At 30.9% G+C, this 27205-nt stretch overlaps 2 protein-coding genes across 3 annotated transcripts; one reads left to right on the forward strand and one right to left on the reverse strand.

Moving 5' to 3' along the window:
• Positions 1-1330: 1330 nt before the first annotated feature.
• Positions 1331-20259, reverse strand: LOC145330738 (F-box/WD repeat-containing protein 5-like). Of its 2 annotated transcripts, XM_080175405.1 has the most exons (26): positions 20127-20259; positions 13358-13427; positions 11040-11074; positions 10728-10798; positions 10464-10527; positions 10035-10106; positions 9326-9393; positions 8764-8784; positions 8200-8281; positions 7970-8075; positions 7358-7453; positions 6919-6976; positions 6361-6438; positions 5637-5740; positions 5266-5367; positions 4962-5045; positions 4661-4696; positions 4489-4577; positions 4205-4258; positions 3885-3936; positions 3530-3610; positions 3272-3309; positions 2908-3019; positions 2627-2704; positions 2242-2321; positions 1331-2092 (listed from the first exon to the last, which is right to left on the reverse strand). In XM_080175405.1, exons 1-26 carry the CDS (start codon positions 20219-20221, stop codon positions 1990-1992), a joined length of 1929 nt encoding a protein of 642 aa, XP_080031531.1. In that variant the 5' UTR covers positions 20222-20259; the 3' UTR covers positions 1331-1989. The 2 variants fall into 2 exon arrangements, with proteins under 2 accessions (XP_080031531.1, XP_080031539.1); XM_080175413.1 differs by lacking the exon at positions 5266-5367.
• Positions 20260-26392: 6133 nt separating this feature from the next.
• On the forward strand, positions 26393-27166 carry LOC145317410 (uncharacterized). Its single transcript, XM_080158490.1, has one exon. The coding sequence runs from the start codon at positions 26441-26443 to the stop codon at positions 27071-27073; it is 633 nt and encodes a 210-aa protein (XP_080014616.1). The 5' UTR covers positions 26393-26440; the 3' UTR covers positions 27074-27166.
• Positions 27167-27205: the final 39 nt, after the last annotated feature.

Here is a 27205-nt window from a genome sequence, read left to right on the forward strand (position 1 = left end):
TATTCTATAGAGATAATATGTATAGATAACTTGTATGTATGAATAATCAATGATCGTAAAGGATAAAACAATGGACAAATAATAAACCCTTATTTTAATAAATAAAATCACCCCTTTTGTAGACTTTATTTACTTTTTTTAAAACCATCCAAAAGATTAAATGAAAATACCTAAATTTTTTGACCCATCAAATAAGATAATGATTTTATTTATAAAACTTTGGGTATCAGTATAATTTATAGTCAAATGTCCTTTCCTCCTTGAGTTTTAAGGTGAAATCTTCATATCAGCTTTATATTTTTTTTAAAAACTTTGTTTTGACAACAAAATTAGAAAGACATAAAGCGTGACAGTTATAGACAAAGTGATTTATAGAACAGATATCAACAGAAAAGAATGAGAGAGTTGGATGTGATAAAGGTTAGAAAATAACGAAATCTTTATATATATCATATATATGTAGCATGTCCGACAGACTGACATACTAAGTAAGTTGTAAACTTGTTGTTCCTTAGGGAAGAACTAGCCGATTAATAGAATTTTCCATATAATGTAATGTATTGATGGACAGACTACGGACGGTCAGAAAAAAATTATTTATAGAATAGCTTTGATACTAAAAATATTTATGTAATTTTATCTTATAAAAACCTCTAAAAACATATCTGAATTGTCCAAGTTAAAGATCTTGGTGTTCATGTCAAAATTATCCATGGCTTCAAAAGTCATGCATTTCGCAAGATTTGGGGGTAATATGCAAAATTAATATGCACTTACCATACATTCACACACAAGCAGGGAATCATTTTATTTAAAAAAAGATCTAGCTCAATAAATTATACAGTCAAATAACTTAACATAACAAATGCACAGTAACAACACATTTAATATTTAACATTATAACGAAAATTCTGTATAAATCTTGTTGTGATCTTCAAAATTAATTTTAGAGTTTTATTCTCCGGGTTATCATCAAGCCCTCTTCAATAATATATACACTTTACATGGCCTATAATTGGTTTTATTATATAGGGATGAATTAAAGTTCAATAAAAATAACTCTGTCTTTAAGTAGCGCAGCATTTATACAAGCTCACATGAACGTTATAAAAAAAGCAATCATAATCGCTCGTTCAATCAAAACAAAAAAGGTTTGTTGGCATCTATTGATGATGCAAACTGAGAAGTTGTATAAAAACGACAAAACATTAAAACGTCTAAAAAGTAAAAAGAAGCTAAAAATTTTACAATGACTATAAAAACAACCATATTAGGGACAGACAGACAGACCCTTATTATAAAATATCCGCGCTACTAACAAGAATTATATCATATAAATGTATTTACAACAACAAAAAAATTATAAAAAAGCTATTTTTATTTTCATTTCGAGATCAAACAAAGTTAAAAACAATCAAATTCATAACTAAAAATTTACAAAAGCTGGCAATATTTTATTATAATATTTACTCAATTCTGGGTCAATGAAAGTACACCTAATTAAAGTAGTAATAAATAAAAATTTATCTAAATGCTATTAGAAGTGCTAATTTGACTAATACCTACTATAAAAAAAAACTATTATTCGGTGGGGAAGAGGACAATAAAATAAGTTTTCAACCCTTTCTTCCCTCTAATTCTTATAAGTTTGTTCTATCCCTGGCTGTATTGACACCTTGGTGCATAACTCCATCCTCACCTCCAGTGCAGTAATTATACAGGATGGAGAGTGTGGGTCTCCAGCAGATGTTAGTGTTTCCAGATGTGCATAACTCCATTCTCAACTCCAGTGATTATACAGGATGGAGAGGGTGGGTCCCCAGCAGATGTTAGTGTTTCCAGATGTTCATAACTCCATCCTCATCTCCAGTGATTATACAGGATGGAGAGTGTAGGTCTCCAGCAGGTGTTAGTGTTTCCAGATGTTCATAACTCCATCCTCACCTCCAGTGATTATAAAGGATGGAGAGGGTGGGTCCCCAGCAGATGTTAGTGTTTCCAGATGTTCATAACTCCATCCTCACCTCCAGTGATTATACAGGATGGAGAGTGTGGGTCTCCAGCGCATATTAGTATGTCTGTGTGTTCAACTCTATTAAGTATGTTCATAAGATGTAACTTATCAAAATACATTAATTAATCACTCTAAATTATTTGTCTAATTTTATATTCTTTCTCAAGAACTAGTTATTAATTACTCAATAGAATTTTAGATTGTTAATATTATGAACTATAATATTCCTGCAAACTTCTTCCCCATGATGACGATCAATAACTAGACCATAATCTCCAGCAGTAGTTAGTACATGTTCATGTGTAACCTTAAACACAGAGTACATATACTTAATATACAGAAATTAAGACATCAATCAATTTGTTTTGTTTTCCATATGTACATATCAACTATTTTAAAAGACTTGAGCTATCAAGTTGTAAAGGACTAAACACATCATCTACATTTACACTAAAGAAAAAATTTGGGGTATCATTCTTATATGAAAGTAACATGTTGTCTGTAAGTCTGTTTGTACCTAAGGATCCCATTAACCGCTTATAGCTTTCTATAGTCCCTTTTTTTGGGGGGGGGAAAGTACCCCCCTTCAAAAGTACCCTCCCAAAATCCTACCTGTACAGAAGAACCAATAATATTTTCAGGGGCAGTAAATATTCTCTGAACTGGATCTGATCCTCCAACCACTTTCATCTAAACAAAATTTAGTTTGGTATGCTACAACACTACTACACAACAACACAATGCCAAATTGTATCATTATTTCGGGTTGAGTTGAATGTAAACAAAACAGGAATGGTTTTATATGAACAACAACTTCTAGGAAATGTAATTTACAGGAAAAGTAAATATAAAGAATATGAAATAAACTTATATTAATTGATGCTGAATCGTACCTGTGCAAGATCTATGACCACTATCTGAGGTTGGATAGCTGCTGGTGGAGGATCTAGAACATCTGGAATCCTGTAGCCTCGTGGCCATGGCTTTAAATGCACATAAACATATCTATAAGAAAATCATTTAGAAAAAAGGATTTATGAGAAAATTACAGAAGCTACTGCTCAATTTTAGCACGTCCATGTGACTGTCACAAAAAAGATCATTAAGAATCCAGACACTACTTTCTGTAGTATCAATAACATTTAAATATAAAAGACCCTTCTTGGTATACACACATTCTATGTTCTCTTTTTATACATACAGTAACTAAACATTTCAAAAATGAACAATACAATTTTTAAAGTCTCGAAAGTTTACCTTGAATCTCTTGAAACTCCATAGCCAACAATATAACCCTGAAAAGAATAGATTTTAGAACTTTTCAAAACTATACCATTTTTGAAATAAAAGTATAACTTTCTAAGTTAAAGATCAACGCTTAGGTATGGGATTGTTTAAATGTCTAACAAAAAGTGATAAAGGTAGACGGTTCTTAGCATTATAATGAAAGAGTTGAAAAACCAAGCACAAATGATATTTGCTGTTTCATTAATTTCAATATCCATAATTCTTTACCTGAAAATCAAAAATGACATCAACAATGTCGAACATAGGATATACTTGGGAATAATCATGGTAGGGTGGCACATTTATTTCCCTAATTTTTTAAAGCAAATAATTTCTGTTTATGTTTATATTATTACAAGAAACTAAAAGTATTGTATAAGCAATGAAAAACAAACAATATTATCTATGCCAGAGCAAGATTAGAAAAGATTTGAAGGTAATTTGACAAAAATTCTCAATAATTGTTTAGGCTGCTTAATATCCAAATAACTTATGTCTTTAAACTTAGTAATTACAGTGAAGCTGCGTTACTTAAGCCATGAGGCAAAAGTACAATTGATACTTATTGCTGAAAAAAAAAATTCCTTTGGTTTTCAAGTCTTCTTCTTTCCTCTTCTCTTCTCTGATTTCCTTCTCTACAAAGAAGACATTTAAGATAGTTATATTCTTTGCTTTATTTTGTATCACTTTTACTTGAAACGAATCATCTACGGTTTTGATATAACTATATATAGAACTAGTTGCTTCGCCCCTATTTCCTAGGGAAAGGTTGTGAGGTTGGGAGTCAGGGGTTTGAGTTGTCCTTAAAACCAGCTTAAGACTTTTATGACTCTTACCTAAAAAGCTTCCGACAAAAAACCTTATTTCTTTATATAATTTCTCTTTTTCATTTAAGAAACTGACCTTACAAATTCAGCAATAGATTTGTCCACATCCAGATGCTGCTTAAACTTTACTCTAAGAATATATATAATTTCATACATAATTTTAAATCTTACTGAAATTTTTTTTTTAAATAAAGCCGTATCTTAAATGAATTTTAATATTGCCTTTAATGAAAAATTGTATGCAATTCACAACAAAACATAATTAAGGAGAAATCACTTTGCTTATATTATTATTTAGTATTATTTAAATTTTAAGGGAAATTTACACATTACATACAAGCTATAGTTATATATAATCACCTAGTCATAAGTTTAATTCCAAGTTGGTGTGGCATATAAGTTTTTCTGCCAGTAGTAAATAACATCAATTTATCCTCTTCATTTAATATCTGTAAAATAAAGTATCAAACTAAGATTGTATGTGAATAAAAAAAAATTATCTTAATCTAAATTATAAATTTAAAATATTTGCCTGTTCTTTGATTTCATTGTCCAAAATAATCTCTTCCTGTTTAAATAACATAAAAACACTTAAATATATCAAAATTAAGAATGTTTTTTTTTACATGACCAAGGAATAGAAAATATTTTTTAGGACTTTTATCATAAGCAATTTGTGTTAATTTTTTTCTCAAACAAGCCAATAAACAAAGAAAATCAATCAAATAAAGTTTTTCAGAGTGACAGCTAGACAGACAAATAGCATTTATTGAAAAGCATCTCCAATAATAACTAGAGTAGATAAAGTAAAGCAATGGTTTATGCACATGTACCTCTTCGTCTTGTTGATTTGGATTATCATTGTTGATAAAATATTCCCAATCTTCTTCACTAGTACCTTCATTATCAAATTCATCCTAAGATTTATCATTATTTAGATAGATAGATACAGAGGCGTTTTTAGAAATAAACCTTACGGGGAAAAGGGGGAAGGCATGTCTTCCTAATTTTTAATTATAAGAGGGTATTGACACCTCTCTATACCCCCTACTGCAAGCTACATTTAGCGATTTTTCTTTTATATAAATTAACATTTATTTTTCCTAGTTTTCTATGTGTATGACGACATTTACTAACCTCCCAGAGCCATTCATTAGAATCATCAACGCCATTGGCAAAATCCTTTCTTCTATCTTCGTGATATTCCTTAGCGTAGCTTATACATACTTTTTCTATTTCCTATACAAACATTGTTATTTTCTATTATCTATTTTGTCTAAAATAAGAACAATACATTTTATATATTACCCTTTGTTATAAATATTCTCATTCTCGTACATTTAACTATATGCCATTTGACATACTATCTTGAATTTAATGCAAAGCATATTGAATATAAGCTAAGTTATGCCATTTTGTAAGTCTTTAGTTATGGCTCGCTTTAGAGCAAGATATTTCGAACTGCAAAGGTGGAAGAATGTGATATGATTGCAAGTTTAAAAACTTACTCTTGATTCAGATGGATTTTCGTCCCAATCTATGACATAGTAACCATCCCAAATATATCTGATTGTCCTCATATCTGTCCCTTGTGGCAGGCTAGGGACATTATCTAGGGATAGAATTTGATAATTATCTTATCATCTGTCCATTGTGGCAGGCTAGAGACATTATCTAGGGATAGAATTTGATAATTATCTTATCATCTGTCCCTTGTGGCAGCCTAGGAACATTATCTAGGGATAGAATTTGATGATTATCTTATTTTCTGTCCCTTGTGGCAGGATAGAGACATTATCTAGGGATAGAATATGATAATAATCTTATTTTCTGTCCCTTGTGGCAGGCTAGAGACATTATCTAGGGATATAATTTGGTGATTATCTTATTTTCTGTCCCTTGTGGCAGGCTAGGGACATTATCTAGGGATAGAATTTGGTGATTATCTTATTTTCTGTCCCATGTGGCAGGCTAGGGACATTATCTAGGGATAGAATTTGATAATTATCTTACCATCTGTCCTTTAAAGTTGACTGCAGACATTAGGGATAGAATTTGATAATTACCTTATTTTCTATCCTCTGGCCGTTGAAGTAGGCTATGAACATTCTATGTCAAATATTTAATATTTGATAGAGCAAAGACGACTATATATGTTTTACATCAAATGGACAATGCTGTAAAGTAACCACGTTTTACATTAGCTTTGATACCAAAAAATATTTATTTTACCTGCAACTGGCACTTGAATGAGATGTAGACAATGGTTTTCTCCAAGATATATTTGGGCTGCCAATACTACATCTGTTTCTAAATGTTAATTTCAAATGATAATTGAATATCTATTTATAATAACCAAGTCTCGATCGACAGCTATGAATCAATGACACTATATAGCTTAAATTGTCCGCTGACCCTTAAATAATCTACAACTAGCCATTATTACATTCCAACTGTATTTTTAATTAGGAAACTATACAATCCAGCCACCAATAGGAAGCAAGAATAGTTTTCAAAATAACTTGTGCCTTTTTAAATCTTTTAAAATGAAAATTCATTATTTACTTTCTTGTACATACATATAACGACAATAAATTTCTTATACTTCAATTCAAATCAATCTTTAAAGTCCCTTTCTTCTTACAAATGACGAAAAACATAAAAAATTAATTGATGGAAAAGGCAAAAACTAAATACCTCTTTCAAAATGCATAGTAATTCTTAACTGAAAGATAAATTCATTTTTCTCAACAATTCATAACCGCTAGGCTGCCATGCAAAAAATTATACCTGGAGATTCGATATATTTCCTGTACGTGTATTTGTTTTGTCTTGGTACATTACAAACCTGAAGATAAATATTAATTTTACTTCTTCGTTATTTTTGCCCTTTACTTAAATTTATCTAATATTCTTTTTCTCTATGTAACAAATAGATAGACAAGTATGCCTATATTTATTTGATTGCCATACCTATTATCCAAGATAAATATGACACACTGCATTTAACATCATTGTGGTGGTTAAATAGTTTTAAATACTGGCGGCTTTGCATGTTTTATGGATGGCAATGTTATCCTCCCCCCCCCCCAAAAAAAAAAAATAATCTTTCAAGAACCTGAGAAGCTACACTGTAAACGAGAACTATTTCTGTTCAGGGGTTAGAAAGATCTTTCGATCGCTCGAACAGACAGACACATATCCTGTTACTTTTATATAATGGTTTTACCATGATATTTCCAATGGAAGAAGAGGCGGAATTGTACATCCTGTACAGCTGCCTCATACAGGCTAACGTGGCACAGCTGTCATCTGTAAAATTCACCTAAATAGTATAAATGGTCATTATCATTCATATATTTGCAGTAGATTTCTATATTTCTTCATCTTTTACTGACAAACAATCTTTTGATAGCAATGTTAGTCTGTGAGGTTTAATAGTCAAAACTGATTTTCGGTTATTGCATGTCCAATTCAAGTACAATTTTTATTTAATAAATGATTGCATGGATTTATAAATAGACAGGTTTTCTGCAGATACTAAAATAAAAAGGACAAAGTTTTTGGTTGGTTATAACTGGCCTAAAACCCGCACCATTAAAAAATGTATTTATTTCTTTGATTTTTATTTACATTTTCATATAAAATTTCTAAAAGCCATTCATGTTTGTTTAGTATAATTGTCAAAGTTGTTCGGTGAACTTTACTGTCAGGTCGGACAACAGAATTGTAGATTTTTTTCAGACGAAGGTTTTATTACAATGCAATGGTTCACAACTTTTTAAAGTCAAGCAGAAATTGAATAGATTTGTAGTCATGCCCATACTGAATATAGTTTTACCTTATTCATCCAAAGTTTATTAACAGAAATTCCTCTAGTAAGCCAGTCATATTCTGATGAAATGACATAATTATCATTAAACCAACAGCCTCCAGTCTCATGTGGTCTATGCAAACATAGAAAAATGTTAATTAATATGTTCTTACATTATGATTATATACATTTATTATTAAATCTTATCTACTTATCTTTTTAATATTATACAATGATCTGCTTTTTCTTTTATCTACCTTGTAAATATTCTACTCTTGATAGTGCCCATATCTTCATTTTCTACAGAGAGAATCACTATTTCACCCCTGCGGGTTCCAGCTATAATTATTACAACTAATAAACATATTATTGTTTGATCAAATCTTTTTTTCATTTAAGTATGTTATTGTTAGTGTCTGTTATTGACAGATAGCCAAAGAGTGTACTGTACATTAACGGAATCAAAATTCCTACCCATGAAACATTGTGGTATAATTTCAAAGCTTATTACTTATTACAGATACTTATTACTCTATAAAACTACTATTACATTAATAATTACGAAAGTGATTAGGCACAATATTAAAGTGTAAGCATTTTGGTCTATACGAAAATATTTAATAATGGATTTTTATTCAGATCTGTGAATTATTTAGATTGTTGTTCATTGCTACACTATATCTAATAAGGGTCAATTTGATGTTTTTTATATGGGAATTTGGATGTTTGCTTTTATGGATGTTGTCATACTTTTTGATAATTATAGATTTATTTATTTAATAGACTATTGTCTTTTACAAAATCCAATGTTTACTCCTTACCAATATTTGCTTTCAAAACACCTAAAATAGAAAATTATGCATCAAATTAATAAATATTAAAATTCATTAATTTTAAAATTATTGACAATGTAAAATATAAGCATTTTAAACTAATTGTGCAAAAAGATATATAACTTTGTTAATTAATGCTATATGGGTCACCCTAGAATCTTGGGGCTCTGTATTCGACGAGAAAAAAATGAAAAAGAAAATAACATAAACCATCCAGGGATGTATGTGAAGCTTCTTTGGAGAGTAAGACTCAATTAGTCTAATGGTAAAATCACAACGGACAGACAAATAATCTTTACAATACTTTACATGATTGGATTGGATAATAAGTTGTATATCTGTGTTTGTCCAGTAAAATATCGTATACGGCTTGACCTATCCTTCTCCAAATTTAAGAGAAGTTTTGTGTTGGTCCTAGCTATTAGGGAAGATATACATACTCATCGAGGAAGTATAACCCCCTGGGCCCCAATTAAGAACTTGGCTAAAATCGAAGCGATTATTTTGAATGAATTATTTAAAAATATCGTTTATAACAGTAAAATGTTACCTAAAACAAGAAGGGAAGTTTTCTTCTTATTAAATGCAACATAAACTGCTCTACTCCAATTAAACCGACTAAAAATTGTAAACAAAAATATTAAAACAAAAATAGCAACAATGACTTTATTTATAAGTTAAGGGTCGGCAAATAAATTTACATTTTAAAAAAATTGTTGCTGCAACTGCAGTCACTAAATTTTTTGTGGGACAATCTTAGCTGCAGCCGCCAGTTTATCAGAAAGACGAAGCTGGCTGTTTCCATAATGGCAACCCAATTTGTTAGATAAAACTGTCAACTTTAACAATAATTTTAAAAAGTATTATGAAAAAAAAATCATCTAAGATTTAAAATCATAAATACTTTCATAATCATTATGATAAAAAAGGAAGTATTTTTTGTGCAAACAAAGATAGATTTATCAGTATAAAAACTGTCTAAACAATTTTGATACGAACGTCAATTTTACAAATATTTATTAATTCATTTGCTTACGTCAATCTAAGACAAATTTACGTGAATTTGGTTACAGAGCTATGTTGTAAAATGTTCCAACTTACTTAAAACTTTTATATATTTCCAAAAATATAATTTTGACCCCCCCCCCCAAAAAAAAAAAAAAAGCTTGGACGCCCTTGCCTAGAGGCTAGGATCGGAACCGCTAGCATTCTAATGAGAAAAATAAAGCATATTATACAGAAAATTCAAAAAGAAAAACCTAAAATCTTCTTCTAAGATCAACTCTGGTTGATTGTGAGTAGAATCATTTGTTAACTGCCAAATACAAACTCTAAACAACATATTAATATACTTCAAGACAAAAAAATCAAGCGTTTCAAAAAGAGTTAATGTACAGTTTAAATATTTCTATCTTTCAAGATAGAAAGATCTTTTCATAAATGTATATGCAAACTTAATAAGTGGTGCTTAATGTATAAACTTTTTTGTGTACTTGCTCTAATTGACGTTCCTTTCTTAAATACAATGTTTATAACAACACAATGTATGCCCCTATATCCTTGTGGGGCTTCAATCAAAATTACTTAACCTATTACACCTTACATAGACCTTAAAATATTCTAAAGTTTTGGTTGGTTTATTTTACTTTAAAGAACTGTCATAAAATGATACCCAAGTATTTTTGTACCTGGAATCGTTCCCGCAAGTTGCCAGCACAGTTCCATCTCCAGAAAACGCGGCATGTGTTACTCCTTGAAATATTTGTAATATTATTTTATTTAAACTTTCGCATTTGGAAGTCAAATTGCTTTGAATCTTATTTGTGAAAAAAAAATAAGTCAAATTTTAGTTAAGTGTTTGGTTTTTAAAAAAAAGTTTTTATTAGTGATTCAATAAAAACTTTCTAGTTTCATGCATATTTACTTTTAGCTTGATAAGTTTTAAATCAAACCTTGGTCATGAATATTTTTTGAAAATTTGAGTCTTGTCATCCCACTTCTTGATATTCGTTCATAATCACATCTTAAACACACAAATAATTTTAGTTTGAATTATTTATAACTTTTCTAAAATAATCTATCCAAAAAAAGGTTTAGTTGAATTGTTTCACCAGTAAAATCTTTAATTTATTCAGTTTTAAAATACAGGAATCATAAGAATAATCAATAATTCTTGCTAAAAGCTAATTTGATTGGCATTTTAGGGTGTTTGTTTTCTTCATTTAATTGTAAATATTTTAAAAAAACAATATAGTAAATGTTACCTCCAAGAGGGCATGTCTGGGGGTAGACATTTCACCTAAAATTAATTTCTTTATATATTACTAGAGTTGGCTCGATATAACTATCTCACTATTAGCTAGTTTTCTATAAGTACATATCTATTTATCTATTTCAATTTTCCTCCCTGGCCATTACTATATAAAAGAAAGAAGTAAATATTTAATATTTTAAATGATTTCTTTAAAGATTTCTTCAATTATATTTTTTATTTACATTACCATCACCAAAGGGTTAATATGATTTAAATTTTAGTTTTAATATTTGAACACTACGGAAGTGTCGCCACAATGGAATTCTTTTAAAACAGAGTTTTCTTAGATTTTCTATATTATGAACGTATATTTTTTGTTTATTAAATCAAGATTAAATACTTCAATGTAATTCAAATATCAACATGGATTCAAAAACTTTATTCATTTCATAAACAAATAGAATAAAGGCCGTATCGCTTTGGTCAATGAGAATTTAATTTGGATTATTGGAGCACTATGAGTTTTAAACATTTATTCCCAGGGATCGGAAGCCTCACGTAAGCCGCGTGTAAGCCTCAGTGAAATCGTGATTTTATCACAATAAAATTCAGCTGGATGTATAAAACGGCTCTTTAGCAGACAATCCTTCTTTCTGAAATTTTTTTTTCTGCTCACAAGCAGGTTTAAAACTGAGGCTTATGCGCGGCTTACGTGAGGCTTCCGATCCCTGTTTATTCCTTAAAAAACTTGAGCTCACATATAGACATTTATTTCCTATATAGATCTGACATGGATCTTGAAGCAATAAAGCAGGCTGTTTTGTAAATGTTAAAAATTGGAAGAATCTATTAAATAAAAGTTATCGCAAATATACTTAGTAAATAAGTTGATTATTGTTCGTTGTAAATATTTTGACATAACAAAACTGTAATTTTTTTTTCTTTTCTATCCAACTTAAAAATCTTATTCATCCTTTTATTAAACATTTAATAATCTCTTTCATTTCATTAAATAGTTAAACATTTCTTTTTTACCCTTTTTACAAAAGAATAAAATGATATAGACTGCATAATTCAATTAACATAAGGGTTTGAATAAAAATAACGTAGCAGCATTAAAGTTTTTCTGTAGGACTGACGCTTTGTCTGTACATTTTTTTAATCCTCCACATTTTTTTTTACTTTATATCATTTTCCCCAACAAGAAAGTATATAATCAAACATCAATGGGCTTCTTATTTTTTTTTACTTGCTTGTTTTTACTAAATAGTTAATAGTTATCTGAAATAAAGAATTAATTCATATTAACAATTATTTCAACTCTTCTTTAAATGTGAAGAAAGATAATGTTTATTTGTCTCTAAGTTTAATCTATTCTTGATACAGAAGTTCAGACATTTAATCTTGGAATTGAAACTTGTTGAAAAGAGAAAATATCTTTACAATTATTCTGATTGCTTACTGACAACCGTCTTCAGCACCATGTGAAAAATAAATCTTTACTGAAAAGAAATTTCAGACCTTAATTTATTTTGTTGTTATAACACCAAAAGCCACAATTTAAATATCGTCAAGTCTTAATTTGATTTTTACAGGCCAAATTAGTTAGCTACCACAGCCAATAATGTATTAGTTTAGTCGCCAAAATTGAAGATCAGCCAACGGACTTTTTTATTATTAGTGCATATGACATTTCTCTGAGCTACATACACATATAGTCATTCTAGTTTTCTGTCTAATTAACTTTTTCTAGAATTAGAGTTTTACTCATTGTATAAGAAGTGGTATTCAGCAATTTAATTTTATTTCATTAAGCTTTCTGAGCTCTATGTATATACCACATATTCTACTAAAGCAAATTAAACAAAAAAAATTTACATGATTTAAATGGATAATCAATCATACGGTACAATATATGAAGGTTATGTATTGGTATATACACGAAGGCTGAGTTGTATCGTTTTAGGCTTTTTTCTACCTACCAAAATTTGTAGGACTTAGTATCTTTCTCTCTAGCATGTAGAGATACTTTAAATTTCAATTGTATTGTTAAACCATCTCATGGCAGTACAACCCTTCTAAATCGCTTGAGGGTATGAAGAAATTTGTTTTCAAATTGTGGGGGGGGGGGGGTCTTAGAAGGGTAGTGGTACTCTCCTCATAATAGTTATAAACTTTTCCTGGACCTAGATAAATAGCTTCACAGCAAATGAGAATCATTTTGGTCCAGTGTTTTCCAGTGAACCTAAGCTACAGACACAAAGACAGATAGACATCTTGTTAACATCCATGTTTGTTTCTTGTAGAAATGTTTCCCTTTGGTTTTACCTCACTTTTGTTGAATAGTTGTTTAATCTTGGACTTCCAGAGAATTGAGTCTCGAGAAACTGTGTTCCACCTTGGGTATACAAATTATAGTGATTTCACGATAATACCTGTTAAAAAAGTAATTAATGTAGAGAATCATTGGGTGGGTATGCGCTTGAAACCTATAAAGGGTTTCTAATTATTCTATTGTAATCCTAAAATATAAAAGTGAAAGGATATCCGTCTGTATGTACCGCTAACCGATGAGTCATTATGGATCTTCTTGATGACTATTTTGTAGGAAGGTACCAACACCATTAAAAGAAAATTCATCTGTAAAAGAATATGGCTTCTCCCACCAATTTTTTTTATAATTAAATATTTAAAGCTAAAATTGAATGTAAAGGGTCGATTTAAACTTTAAAAGAAGGTGTCTTAACTTTATTTTTATAGCTAGCCGGTGCTTTTAGTAAGTAGTAGATGTAAAATTTTCCAGAGAATTCAGATATGCAATTGGTTTTTTTTTTGTAGACCTCTTATTTTTGAAGTAATTTAAGTTTTTTTAAAAAATAATTAAGTCAGTTTTAAGGTACTAAAACGCAACAAAATAAAAGAAATAAAAATACCAGTATGAACAAAAGTAGTAAGATCTTTAATTTGACACCTTACTTTTTTAAATTCTGTTGAGTAATTTTTTTAAAAATCAATTTTTTAAATCTCGGTTTAATCAAAACTTTAAACATAAATATATTCTACCACAGGCATAAAAATATGGGTTCATATATACTTTTAGAATCAGAAAAATATTACAAATCGATTCTAAGCAAAATTGAAATAAAAAGTTTACAAAATAGTAAATAAACTACAATAAAAGAAATTATATGAAACTATTATATTATATTATACAGGCAACCATCTTAAACCTTGTTTTGGGGGTAAAAATGGGAAGGGGGTAAAGAGCGGGTAAAAATAGTGTTGCCTGTACAAAATGATATGCTAGGCCATTTTTATTTTTAATTTTTTTTAACTTTTTTTCAATTTTGCTTACAATATTTTGTAATATTTTTCTGATTCTAAAAGTATACACGAACCCATATTTTTTATGCCCGTGGTAGAGTATATTTTTGTTTAAAGTTTTGATTAAACCAAGATTTAAAAAATCTATTTTTTCAATAATTTCTCAACAGAATTTAAAAAGTAAGGTTTCAAATTAAAGATCTTACTATTTTTGTTCATACTGCCATTTTTATTTTTATTTTGGTGCGTTTTAGTACCTTAAAAACGACTTAATTTTGTTTTTAAAAAAACTTAAATTACTTAAAAAATAAGAGGTCTACAAAAAAACCGATTGCATTTCTGAATTCTATGGAAATTTTTACATCTACTACTTACTAAAAGCACCGGCTAGCTATAAAAATAAAAGTTAATACACCTTCTTTTCGGCTGTGCTTCGTGCAAGTCATTGTTAACCAAGCCGTTGGTTAATTTGCTTTTAATTTAGTTTTTTAGTGCTTTGGGCTTGAACTTGTCATAGATTTTTTTCATAGATATTTGCCTACCATAATGCATTTTTAATCTTGTTTATTGAGAATAAAGATAATATTATTTTTCGCCAAAGTCTACAGTTTTGTTCTCAGACTTTTTGTCTCATGGAGTTGAAAAATATCTTTTGTTCATAAGCTTTTAAAAAGCGAATCTTTTCTATAATCAGGCTCGGTCCGTACGGAAAAGTTAGCTCCTTTCGTTAATACAAACATGTTAGAATTGTTTTATCGTTTTGAAATTGTATGATGATTCCAATAACAATTAGGTACGATTTAAAAAGCGTAGCAACTCTATAATCGCTACTAGAAAGTCCTATTTTTAAAAGCGAAGCTTTTCTATAATTAGGGTCGGTCCGTCCGTAAGTCCGTACGTCCGAACGTCCGTAACGGATAGCTTTTTTCGTTAATTTAGGCATGTTAGAATTGTCCTATCGATTTAAAATTTTGCATGGGGATTCCTTTAATAGTTAGGTACGATTTAGAAAGCGTAGCAACTCTATAATCATCACCAAAATGTCCGTACGTCCATTTTAAACATGTTGATTTTTTTTACTTTTTAACAACAAATTTTTATGTGATCTGATCATCCGATTGATCTGATTTTTGGTGTATTGATTCCTGGGACAACAAAGTATCAGGGAGTAAGGGAGGGGACAATGGATCGAATATTCAATTTTTAGGAGTCTCAGACTTTGGGGACTGGCTTAAAGGGAACATGCAAGAATTTAGCAGTTTCTAACCAATCTTGGGGACCAATTATGAATGACGTCATGCAAAATCATGCATAATCTCGCGGCAAACTAGCGCGTCAACAAAAAGATAAACAATAACAAGCAGACAGAATATTTTGATTTTGAAAATTATTTTGTAAATTGAATCATTACATTTTTTATATCTAATTCTTGTTTAATGTAAAATCATTCCGATTAATGCGTTGTAGAATGAAATTATATTAAGATTATTAGTTATTATGAGCAAAGCCTTCCTATAATTAGGTCCCGCACATTTGTACGTCCGTAACGGTTAGCTCTTTTCGTTACTTTAGACATGTTAGATGTTTCTTATTGATTTAATGTAAAGGCAAAAGTTTTTTGCTTTAGCTTAATATTTCTGTAATTAATGATCCGATTAATTTCAAAATCTTAAGGAAAATTCACGAAGTCCTGAGTTGTTCAAGGTTTGTTTATCATTAAAATCTCAAGATGGTGTTATTTTATTTTTCTGTCCTGGATGCTAGGAGCGCAGCTACCAGTTATCCTAAGATATGTTACTTAAACCTTAAGATCTTTAAAATTAAGATGTACTTATGTTCTCAACTATTTTATTTATGTAGTATGAAATTTTGACGCAAGGTATCTCATTTTTATTTCGTTAACTGAAATAACTTGAGTTAAAAGTTCTGTAGGAAGGTAATTGTTTTAGTAAGTTTTGTAATATAATTATCTAAAGGCTTTTTCATGTCTAAGCTTTTTAATAAATACAATAAAAAAATTTGGGTAAAAGATGTTGTAAAAGTAAAATGGTATGTTTCCTTAATTTTCCGAAGTTTAGATAATAACAATTATGGAAATGAACTGTAAACAAGAGTTTTGATCTCTAGAATCAAAGGCTTGTAGTATAGCATCAGTTTAAGGATGGTGCATTTCGAATTAAAAACAATTCAAAAAGTCAATAATTTCCACTAAAGGTTGCTATATTGCAAATACTTGTTTTATCTGGAAATATCTGGGTTTTCAACCTTTAAGGGTCACAACTATAAAATTGAATTAACTGCCCATTGTCCCCTCCCTTACTCCCTGACAAAGTATAATGTAATAAGCGAAGCAACTCTATAATCAAGTCCTAAAAATGTAAGTATGTCCATAAACATTATCCTGAATCAGCTGTTTTTCAACAAATTTACTTACAATTTTGCGTTGACTCTTATACATTTATATTCTGATTATTCAGTTCTGACACTATACAAGTATTAATAATGTCCGTTTGTCTTACCGTATCTGTGCTTCGCTTTTATGGATGTTGTCATCCTTGTTTTAAATACAGATTAAAGTACAATGGGATCTACTGCAGTTCACGGTAAAATATTGCTGGTAATGCGCGAAAAAGGCCTATTTTACGCGTTTTTTCTATAGTGAAGCTTTCCCTGTGCATCATTGGATCTTGGCTATTCCAGATTATTTGTAGGCCTTCTTATACCGCATAAAGTGGTGTGCGGGTATGATCTGTACGTTCAGCCGTTTGGCAGCTAGCAGCCTCTAAAATTCATAGATTTTTGGCAATATTCGTTACCAGCAATATTTTACCGTGAACTGCAGTAGATCCGTACAATGTTATAAGCAAAGCATCTCTATTATAATTAAGTCCTAAAAATGTAAGTATCCTGTATTTAAGAATTTTTGCAACAAACAATTTTTAAAAAAAGATTTAAAATAAGGAGTGGGTAGTTTTCCGTTAGGGAAGGTTAGGTTAGGTTTGTATTGAGTCCTGGATAGAGCCGCAAAATTTGGGTATCGAATATAGGCCCTTCAGGGTGACGGACTAATCTAATAGAGAACAGATTAAAATTTAAATCCTTTTCTGAAAATTAAATGAACAGAAAATGAACAATAAAATTACAATCAGTAGTTACTTAGTTATGTAAACATACTAAACGAATTTACTATAGTAAAGCAAATGTATAGTTTCATTAAAAAAATATATATATGCTTGTCCGTATGTCTTGTCAATGTGAACAAATTTCATAAAAGCATATCTCTTTAAAATAGTAGAACAAGGGTAAAAACATCCATAAATGCAAAGCTCTTAAATTAGTACTTATAACAAAACAACATAAACACTTGTGGAGTGTCAAACTTAATAAGCAGTATATTAGTTCAATGGTCTAAACCAAATTGTTTTCAAATGTGTTGCAAAATTGCGTAAATACACGATTCTGTTTAAAAGGACATAATTGCATGTTTAAGACTTTATTATTATACAAAAATTGTGGTCCAAAAAGTTAAAATCAGCATGTTTGAAATTGACGTCCGAACTTTCTGGTAACGATGACAGAAGTTTTAAAGTTTGTAATATAACATGATAGATGAACGAAAATGAACGCACACACCCTAATTATGAAAAAAAAGCATTTTAAAATATCGAGAGTTAAGTTAGGTTTAGTTGAGTAAAGTGTTTGATAAAATGGGTAGGGATTCCTGCAGGTATTATCGACTAATCAGGCATCTTAGCGCCAGGTGTCTGTTGTCTCCTCGAAAAGAGAATGGCTAAAAATCTTCTTGCGAAAGTCTGAGAATGGGAGGTGCTTTTTAAAAGTATTTTTGTCCCTAGCATAATTTCACATTTTGGCTGGGACTAAGGTAACACAAAATAAACAAACATTTTTGTAAAATTTTCAGGAATTCTTATATGGTCATATGGACCAATTTGGATGTCTTATCAACGATGCTGTGAGTATTGGTGCAAAAATATGACGTAACAAAATAAATTAGCCAATGAGAGGCCGTTATTGACCAATGGTAAAATCTATAGTGGCCTCTCATTGGCTATTTTTTTTTGTTATGTCATATTTTTTGCACCAATACTCACAGCATCCTTATCAACACATAAAATTATTGTTCTTGTTGCTAAATAGAGTAATCAAATTTTTGGATGTAAAAATTCCAGTGACGTCTGTACTTTTGTACTTTATTTCTAATATTTACATAACTACTTTTAATTACTTACAATTTATTTGCACAATTTCAAATAATTTTGTACACTGAGATTATACTAAACTTTGATTGACGTCAGCTTCGCCCATACCTTTGAGGAGAATCTAAACTTTTCTTGATAATCTTAGAAGATTAACTAACTATTTATAAAAAACTAAAAATATCCCATAACACTCTATAATATGAGTCAGTCCTAAAGAAAGGGATGAGGGGAATAGAATTTTATTTAAGTAAAAACTTGTGACTTTCACAAAAAAACAAGGATGACAACATCCATAAAAGCGAAGCACTGAAACGGTAGGACAAACGGACACTTACACTTGTATAGTGTCAGAACTGAATAATCAGAATATAAATGTATAAATGTCGAAGCAAAATTTTAAGTAAAATTGTTGAAAAACTGCTTGATACAGAGTAATGTTTATGGACATACTTACATTTTTAAGGACTTGATTATAGAGTTGCTTCGCTTATAATATTGTACTTTGTTGTCCCAGGAATCAGTATACCAAAAATCAGATCAATCGGATTATTAGATCACATAAAAATTTGTTGTTAAAAAAGTAAAAAAATCAACATGTTTAAAATGAACGTACGGACATTCTGGTAATGATTATAGAGTTGCTACGCTTTCTAAATCGTACCTAACTACTACAGAAATCACCATGCAAAGTTTAAAATCAATAGGACAATTCTAACATGCCTAAATTAGCGAAAAAAGCTATCCGTTACGGACGGACGGACCGACCCTAATTATAGAAAAGCTTCGCTTTTAAAAAGTATTAATACTCAGAGCCTAAGAAATGTTGGAGCTTAATTAGATATTAAGTTTGATTCGAAATGAGTCAAGAGAGTGCAATGAATCCAAAACTATTTTGCATTTGGGGTAAACTTTGTGTCTACATTTTTCAAATCATTTCATACAAATCATCCGAGGAAAGAGATCATTAGCTCTTAAGAATACTACATCCTTCAAAAATCCCTCCCCCTCCCAAATGGAAATTATCATGCTACTAAAAGCATAATTCAAAACAGTAGAATTATAAGGATTATAATTGCATTGTCTATTTTTCTACCCTTGTACATGTACTTTGTCATGGGTTTAGGATAATTGTTTTTTTTGTGGGGGTGTGGTTTCATTTTGCAAATCCTCCCGTACCCATAGAATAGAATCATTATAAAATATAAAATCCTTAAAATTAGACAGTAACCATGTCGGGCATGGGCAAAAAATTTAAACTATTCCAACTAACAAGGGTGGGTGAACTGCAAAGGGAGGGAAGTTAAGCCGCAAACTGAAAATATCTACCAAATCATACAAAAGAAAAACCAAAAACTCTTAAACCTTTCTTTCAGGAATTGATATTGCATGAAACCAGGAATGAGGTATAGCCAACAAACAAAATAAATCTAAAATAACAAATGGGGAGCATATGAAAAAGGTCGGAAATTTTAATAAGTTTTTCCCCCTAACGACAGCTGAGAATTAAAAAAAAAGCTTTATCCTCCATAGTCACTGAAAAGAATGTCACTTACCACCTACACACACAAGCACATTTCTTTATATCGTCAGGAATTAGATAAACAAATATCTCTAGCAGCACATACTCATTTAGATGCTCCCAGCCCATCTTCTAGTAGCGCAGCTACTCTATAAATATATATATCTAGAAAATTACAAAAGTCGGTATCTTGAAACTTGAAACTATCATAAATTGTAATGTTTTTTTTAAGTTATAAAATTTGTGTCAATCTTGGTACGTATGTGAGGGGATGACATAACATCCACTAAATAGCTTAAAACCTACTTAAGACTTTTGTGGAAACTGAATCATTGCATAGTGGACCAATCTATCTAAAATGGGTCAACTTACAGCAATTGTTTAAAAGTGGATTTTTGAATTATTAGTAACATCGCTGTCAAAACATTGTATCGTCAATTTGTGTCAACATAAATCAACATAAAAATATGTGGTTATTATGGCATTAGACTATCAATATTGTGTCAGTCATTACCACTTTTTATGGAAGCTGTATTGTCGATGAACATATTATAAATGAAAGCGAAGCTCTGAAGTCAGACTGTAGAACAAATGCACATAAACACTTGTAGAGTGTCAAAACTTAAAAAGCTGACTATTATTAATAAAAGTATAAACTTGCCGCAAAATTGAGTAATAAAGGATATTACATATTTAAGGACATACTTGCATGTTTAGGACTTGATGATAGATATACTTTGCTTGAAATATTGTACCTAGAAATAATTGTTTCGAAAACCGGGTGATTAGATAATTAAATCATATAAAAGATGTTGTCAAAAAGTTTTAAAAACAAATCCTAATTATAGAAAAATTTTGCTTTTGAAAGTTGTTTTAAAATAGAGTGTCGATAATATGTTAGCCATGGCCACTTGTTATTTTGACAAAAATAATATTATGCCTTCTCACACTGTAATCGCTTATAGAAAATGATCATTAACTAAAAAAGAAATACGTTTCTTGCAAAAATAATCACAAACAGAAAGTTCTAAAGTAGCAAAACAAACTGACAACAAAAAAATTGCACCGCTGAAAAGCATTTTTTGGAATGGGGCCAAAAAATTGAAAATGTCCTTAGAAATTACATTTCGTGTGAGTCAGGGAATTTTGATCAAATATAAAATTTTTGCAATCATTTGAAATGAAAGTTCAATATATATTTTCTTTCTTGTAATAGATTTTAAATGAGTGGAATGAACAAATTATCATGAAAAAGGTGAGATATATGAATTTACTACAGTGTGTTTTTTTATGAGAACTTTTTTGAAAGCAATTTTACCCCACCTATAGTTATCAGAATTTAATGATTAATGAAGGTTTATAGTTATTTTGTAGAAGGGTAGCACTTATTTACTTTTTCTATTTAAACTAAAATTAAAACAGGGGGCATGTATACTTTCACACACACACCCTCCCCCCCCCCCCACTCCACCTCAAGAAGCCTCTGGGGGCGTATCCGCTAGTATATTACGATAATTAAAAAGACAATTACGAAATCTTCGACTCAACCCTCCTCTACCTTCCCTCTAGTAACCCTAGAGGCATATAGTTGCGAAGCCGCAAGAATTAAATAAAATACAGTGTGTTTTTTATGAGAACTTTTTTGAAATCAATTTTACCCCACTTATAGTTATCAAAATTTTATGATTAATGGCTTATTTTTTTCGTTTTTTAATGCAATTAATTCAGTTCAGTTCAGTCGCGTCTCTCTTTTGGACTGTGGAGTCCAGAGAATACGGCCACCCTGCTCCTCCATGAATTCCTTTTTGTGGCAAGTGCTTCAGCTTCTCCCCATGTTAATTTCAAATTAAAGAGGTCCTTTTCAGTGCTCCGCCTCCAGGTCATTTTTGGTTGTCCCCGTTTACGTTTACCAGTGGTGGGGTTCCATTTTAAGCACTTTTTTGGAAACCTATTTTGTTCCATTCTGAGCACATGTCCTAGCCATCTTAGTCTTTTAAATTTCACTTCTGCTTCAATACTATTGCACTTGGTCTTAGCATACAGCTCAATGTTTGATATTTTGTTTGGCCAGAATATTTTGCAAATTCTTCTTAGGCAGCTATTGTGAAATGCATTAAGTTGATTTGTTTCAGTTTTCACAGTTCTCCAGCATTCAGCTCCATAAAGAAGAACTGATTTTACATTACTGTTGTAAAGTCTGATTTTTGTTTTCAGAGCAAGTTTCTTTGAATTCCAAACGTTGTGTAGACTGTTGAAAGCAACCCTAGCCTTATCAATCCTGGTTTTAATATCAGCTTTTGAGCCATTTTTACTGCTGATAACACTCCCCAAATAGGTGAATTTGTTGCTTTGTTTCAATTGTTCACCATTTATTGTTATAGTTTGATCAGGGTTTGTAGGTATATTCATAATTTCAGTCTTCTTGACATTAACAAAGAGCCCGACTTGTCCTGCGTATTTGACTAGTCTATCTGTCTTAGCTTGTAGATGTTTAATTGTTTCTGAAATCAGTGCCAGATCATCAGCAAAGTCCAGATCTTCTAGGTGTCCTAGTATGCCCAGCTGGAGACCACGTTTTTTGTCCTCTGTGGTTTTCTTCATCACCCAGTCAATGACCAATATAAATAGAATAGGTGATAAAATGCATCCCTGTCTAACTCCAGTGCTTATTTTAAAGAAATCAGATGTCTTATTGTTTCCAACTGAAACACAGGCTTGGAAGTTGTCATAAAATTTAGTTATCATAATTATCATCTTTTCAGGTATACCATAACTTCTTAGTATTTTCCAGAGTGTTTGTCTGTGTATGGAGTCAAAGGCCTTAGAGAAATCAACAAAATTTACATGGAGTGGCTTGTTAAATTCAACACATTGTTCAATAACTGTCCTAAGGGTGAAAATTTGGTCAACACAGCCTCTTCCAGCACGGAACCCAGCTTGTTCTTCTCTTAGTTTATTGTCAATTTTCTCATCAATTCTATTTAAAATAACTTTACATAGGACCTTGCTTGGGATAGAAAGCAGCATAATTCCTCTCCAATTATCACAATTGTTCGAATCTCCCTTCTTAGGTAGTTTTATGATTATACCTTTAGACCAGTCAGTTGGTATCTTTTCTTGTCTCCAAATTTTATCAAAGAGATCAGTCAGAGTCCTAGCAGAAAGATCTATGTCTGCCTTAAGCATTTCAGCAGTTATCAAGTCAGGTCCAGGTGCTTTGTCGTTCTTTAGACTATGTATAGCAGCTTTAACTTCTTGAATAGTTGGTGGTCTTGTGTCTATGTCTATTTCATGTCCTGGTTCTGGTTCAGCAGTAATTTCAGGTTCAGGTCTGTTCAACACTTCTTCAAAATGCGATTTCCACCTTTCAGCAACTTCTTTTTCTGTAGTGAGTAATTTACCATCTTTAGCCTTGATAGTTTCACCACTCTTTTTGTTATATTTGCCACTTAATTGCTTGGTTATGTTGTATACTGTTTTCATGTTACCGAAGTCAGCTGCTCTCTGGGCCTTTTCAGCCAGATTGTCAATGTAATCTCTCTTGTCTTTCCTTGTGCGCTTTTTGACTTCTTTGTCTTTAGCAGTATATTCAGCTCTTAAATTGCCCATGTCAGCCAAATGTTGAGCATTATGAATTTTGTTTTTAAGATTCTTTCTCTCTTCTATTTTGTTCCATGTTTCTTCAGAGATCCAGTCCTTTTTCTCTGGTTTCTTGTGTCCTAGGATTTCCTTAGCAGTAGATTGAAAGTTTTCTTTAATTGAAGTCCAAGTGATCTCAGTCTCGTCATTTAGGTCCGCCAATTGGTGATTGGTTGATACAAAACAAGCCCAAATCACAGATGGCGGAAATTTTAGAAGCAGACAATTATAGAAAAAATAATGATTTCGTCTGCTACGAAAAAATAAATATAAATGGTGTTAGATCACATTATTTAATTAATAGAACATTAAAAAAATATTTCAGTTTTTAATTAAAAAGTACAGTAAAATCTAAAATTCAATACTTAGGTGACAACATCAAAATGGTTTTAGCGCATTTTTCTTATGCTCAAATCTTCTACCCATTGCAAGAAAAAAATTTTCAGTAGTCGACTTTGGGGGGCCAGTACTCCCTCCCTAATTGAGATATGACCTGCAAACCTTAATGTATTCTAGTACATTTCCCCAATTGTATCTGTATCAATGTACTATGTAGCTCTAGATCTTTAACTTTGAAGCGTTTTGCAGCCATTCTTGCAAAAGGTAGAAAATTTGAACATAAGAAAAATGCGCTAAAACCATTTTTAGATGTTGACACCTAAGTTTTGAATTTTACATTTTACTGTACTTTTTAAACTAAAACTGTATTAGTCTTTTAATGTTCTTTTAATTGCATTAAAAAACGAAGAAAATAAGCCATTAATCATAAAATTTTGATAACTATAAGTGGGGTAAAATTGATTTCAAAAAAGTTCTCATAAAAAATCACACTGTATTTTATTTAATTCTTGCGGCTTCGCAACTATATGCCTCTAGGGTTACTAGAGGGAAGGTAGAGGAGGGTTGAGTCGAAGATTTCGTAATTGTCTTTTTAATTATCGTAATATACTAGCGGATACGCCCCCAGAGGCTTCTTGAGGTGGAGTGGGGGGGGGGGGAGGGTGTGTGTGTGAAAGTATACATGCCCCCTGTTTTAATTTTAGTTTAAATAGAAAAAGTAAATAAGTGCTACCCTTCTACAAAATAACTATAAACCTTCCCAGAGCATATGTAAAGCTATTTTTTAAAGGAGAACCATATTGACTCAGTGGTAAACGAGATATTTCTGTAAAGACAGACAAGTACACACAGATATACTACTTTAATATAAGGATTATAAATACGCATAACATAGAAAACTCTAGTTTAAGAAGTCATAAAGTGTGTACTTTTTAATTTTAAATCATGTTTAGGGAAAATTAAAGAATTATGATAATATAGTTATACAAGTAATATGTTGAGCGACGTTTTTATAGATAAATAGTACATGCACGTCTTATTGTATGTTTTTAAAGCAATTATTTATCACCCAAGCATAATTTTATAAGCATAGTGGCTTTATATGTTGTCAAATCTAACCCTTTAATCCTTTTGAAGTAGATACTTATTTGCTTTCTATTAATGATCTTTCTGTCATATTTTTATAAGTAAAATGTAAATTTTGCAGCTGCTATACGAGATAGTCTTAAGAAATTTATTTACTATCTTCTTCAAACATCAAGGTATATACTTATTAAAGTTCTTTTCTCTATATAAATCCTTATTTTTATACAGATTTGTTTTACTAATTAGCTTGGGTATCTCATTATGTAGTAATCCATGTTACACATTATATGTCAAATATAGTCCCTCCCCTCCTCCATATTTACATTTAGACGTTAAAGTACACTTATAATTTTCAAATTTTGACTTAACAGAAGGATTAAATTCTTTTTGTTACAAACTTACAGAAGTATCTTTTTCAAAACTGGGATAGGATTTTATACGATTAACTAATCTTTCTTTTTAGAATAAGTTTGTACTTTATCTCAATTTATTTACCGCAAATAGGGAAAACGTTTTTGACTTATAAGATTTGTTTACTTAATCTCTCATTCACGCGCAAAAATAAAAACAAAGTATGGCTAATTCCATTAAAGCGAGGCTCTCACACCAGATGGTAGGACAAACGAACATTATCAATTGCCTAAATGTTAAAGGAATCATAATGCAACGTTTGAGTTCTAACATTCTTTAATTGATGATAAGAACTATCCATAGTGGACAGACTACCAGACGGACCTACCCTAAGTATAGTAAAGTTTTGCCTCAAAAACTTAAATTCAAGGAGCACCGACCAGAATTCATAAAAAAAACTATTTTAGTATATATATGCAGACACTTGCGGATTTGTCACCATCTTCTAAGGACTTTGCTTTGAATGTCAGAAAATAAAAATAGTCGAAAAAGTAACTTAATACTTAACTTTTGTATAAAAAAAACATTATCTAAATAGTACAATCTTGCCAAAAGTGTCACGTCTAAGATAAAATAATCTTGATTAATAATATAAAAAATAATTAAATAATTCTTTTAAAAACCTATGACAAATTTAATATCATGCTATGAGTAGATGATAAATATTAAACCTTTGCAAACAATAATTAAGTCAGCAACATAAAAAGTTATTTGTACTTAAAACTATATATTTCAATTATAAAATTCTTTAAATTTATTTGTTTAACTCTTTAGAGATAAGAAAATTTCGCCTATAAAACCAAACTGAATGTCTGAAAAATTCACCAGTCTTCCAATAATTTCAATCAAACACCAATAAGCAAAACATCAAAAATGAAATCCTTCCTTGTTATCCTTGCTCTTGTAGCTTCAGCCACAGCCAGGCCAAGGTCAGCTGAATCTGGAGTTGACTGCACTGGAGCCGCTGAGGGAACCTACATTCCTGACCCCACTGACTGCTCCAAGTTTTATGTGTGCTCCCACGGAGAAGCTGTTGCTGATCAATGTCTTCCTCCTCTACTATTTGATGCCTCCATAAATGTTTGTAACTGGCCTAACATGGTTGAGTGTGAAGCTACCACAACAACTACTACTACAACTGAAGAAGCTACCACTACCACCACTGAGGAAGTTGAAACTACAACACCCGAAGAGGTTGAAACTACCACCCCTGAAGAAGTGGAAACCACCACAGTCGAAGAAGTTGCAACTACCACTGAAGATGTTGTAGAGACAACAACCGAAGAAGAAGTAGTTGATACCACCACTGAAGAAGAAGAACCCCAGCTTCCAATTGAGTGCCCTGAGGGAGAATATGCCAAGGTTGCTGACCCAGAGTCCTGCCAGTGGTACTATGTCTGCCAGAAGGATGGATCTGTTGAGCACAAGAAGTGTCCTCTCAACATGTTCTTTGATGACAGGATCAACATTTGTAATCTCCCCATCCTCACTAACTGCAGGAATTAAACAGTATTATTATAAAATAGATTATTTGTAAAAGTATTTATGTTTGCCACTTGCCAATGACGACTAATAAAAGATATATGCATATCTGCAAAATTTAGTTTTATTTAATTGTTGAATTAATTATTTTAGCCA

Source organism: Acartia tonsa, chromosome 1 (assembly GCF_053477335.1).
Source record: "Acartia tonsa isolate MP-2025a chromosome 1, ASM5347733v1, whole genome shotgun sequence".
Classification (NCBI taxonomy): Eukaryota; Metazoa; Arthropoda; class Copepoda; order Calanoida; family Acartiidae; genus Acartia; species Acartia tonsa.

Bases quoted from the DNA above. Each gene is read 5' to 3' on its own strand.
- LOC145317410 (XM_080158490.1), top strand. From the start codon at position 26,441: ATGAAATCCTTCCTTGTTATCCTTGCTCTTGTAGCTTCAGCCACAGCC.
- LOC145330738 (XM_080175405.1), bottom strand. From the start codon at position 20,221: ATGGGCTGGGAGCATCTAAATGAGTATGTGCTGCTAGAGATATTTGTT. The intron at 3,611-3,884 runs AATTTTTTTTTT...TAAAAAATTAGG, and splicing joins GAAGACTTGAAAACCAAAGG to GAAATAAATGTGCCACCCTA. The intron at 2,705-2,907 runs GTACGATTCAGC...AATTTTGTTTAG, and splicing joins TGGTCATAGATCTTGCACAG to ATGAAAGTGGTTGGAGGATC.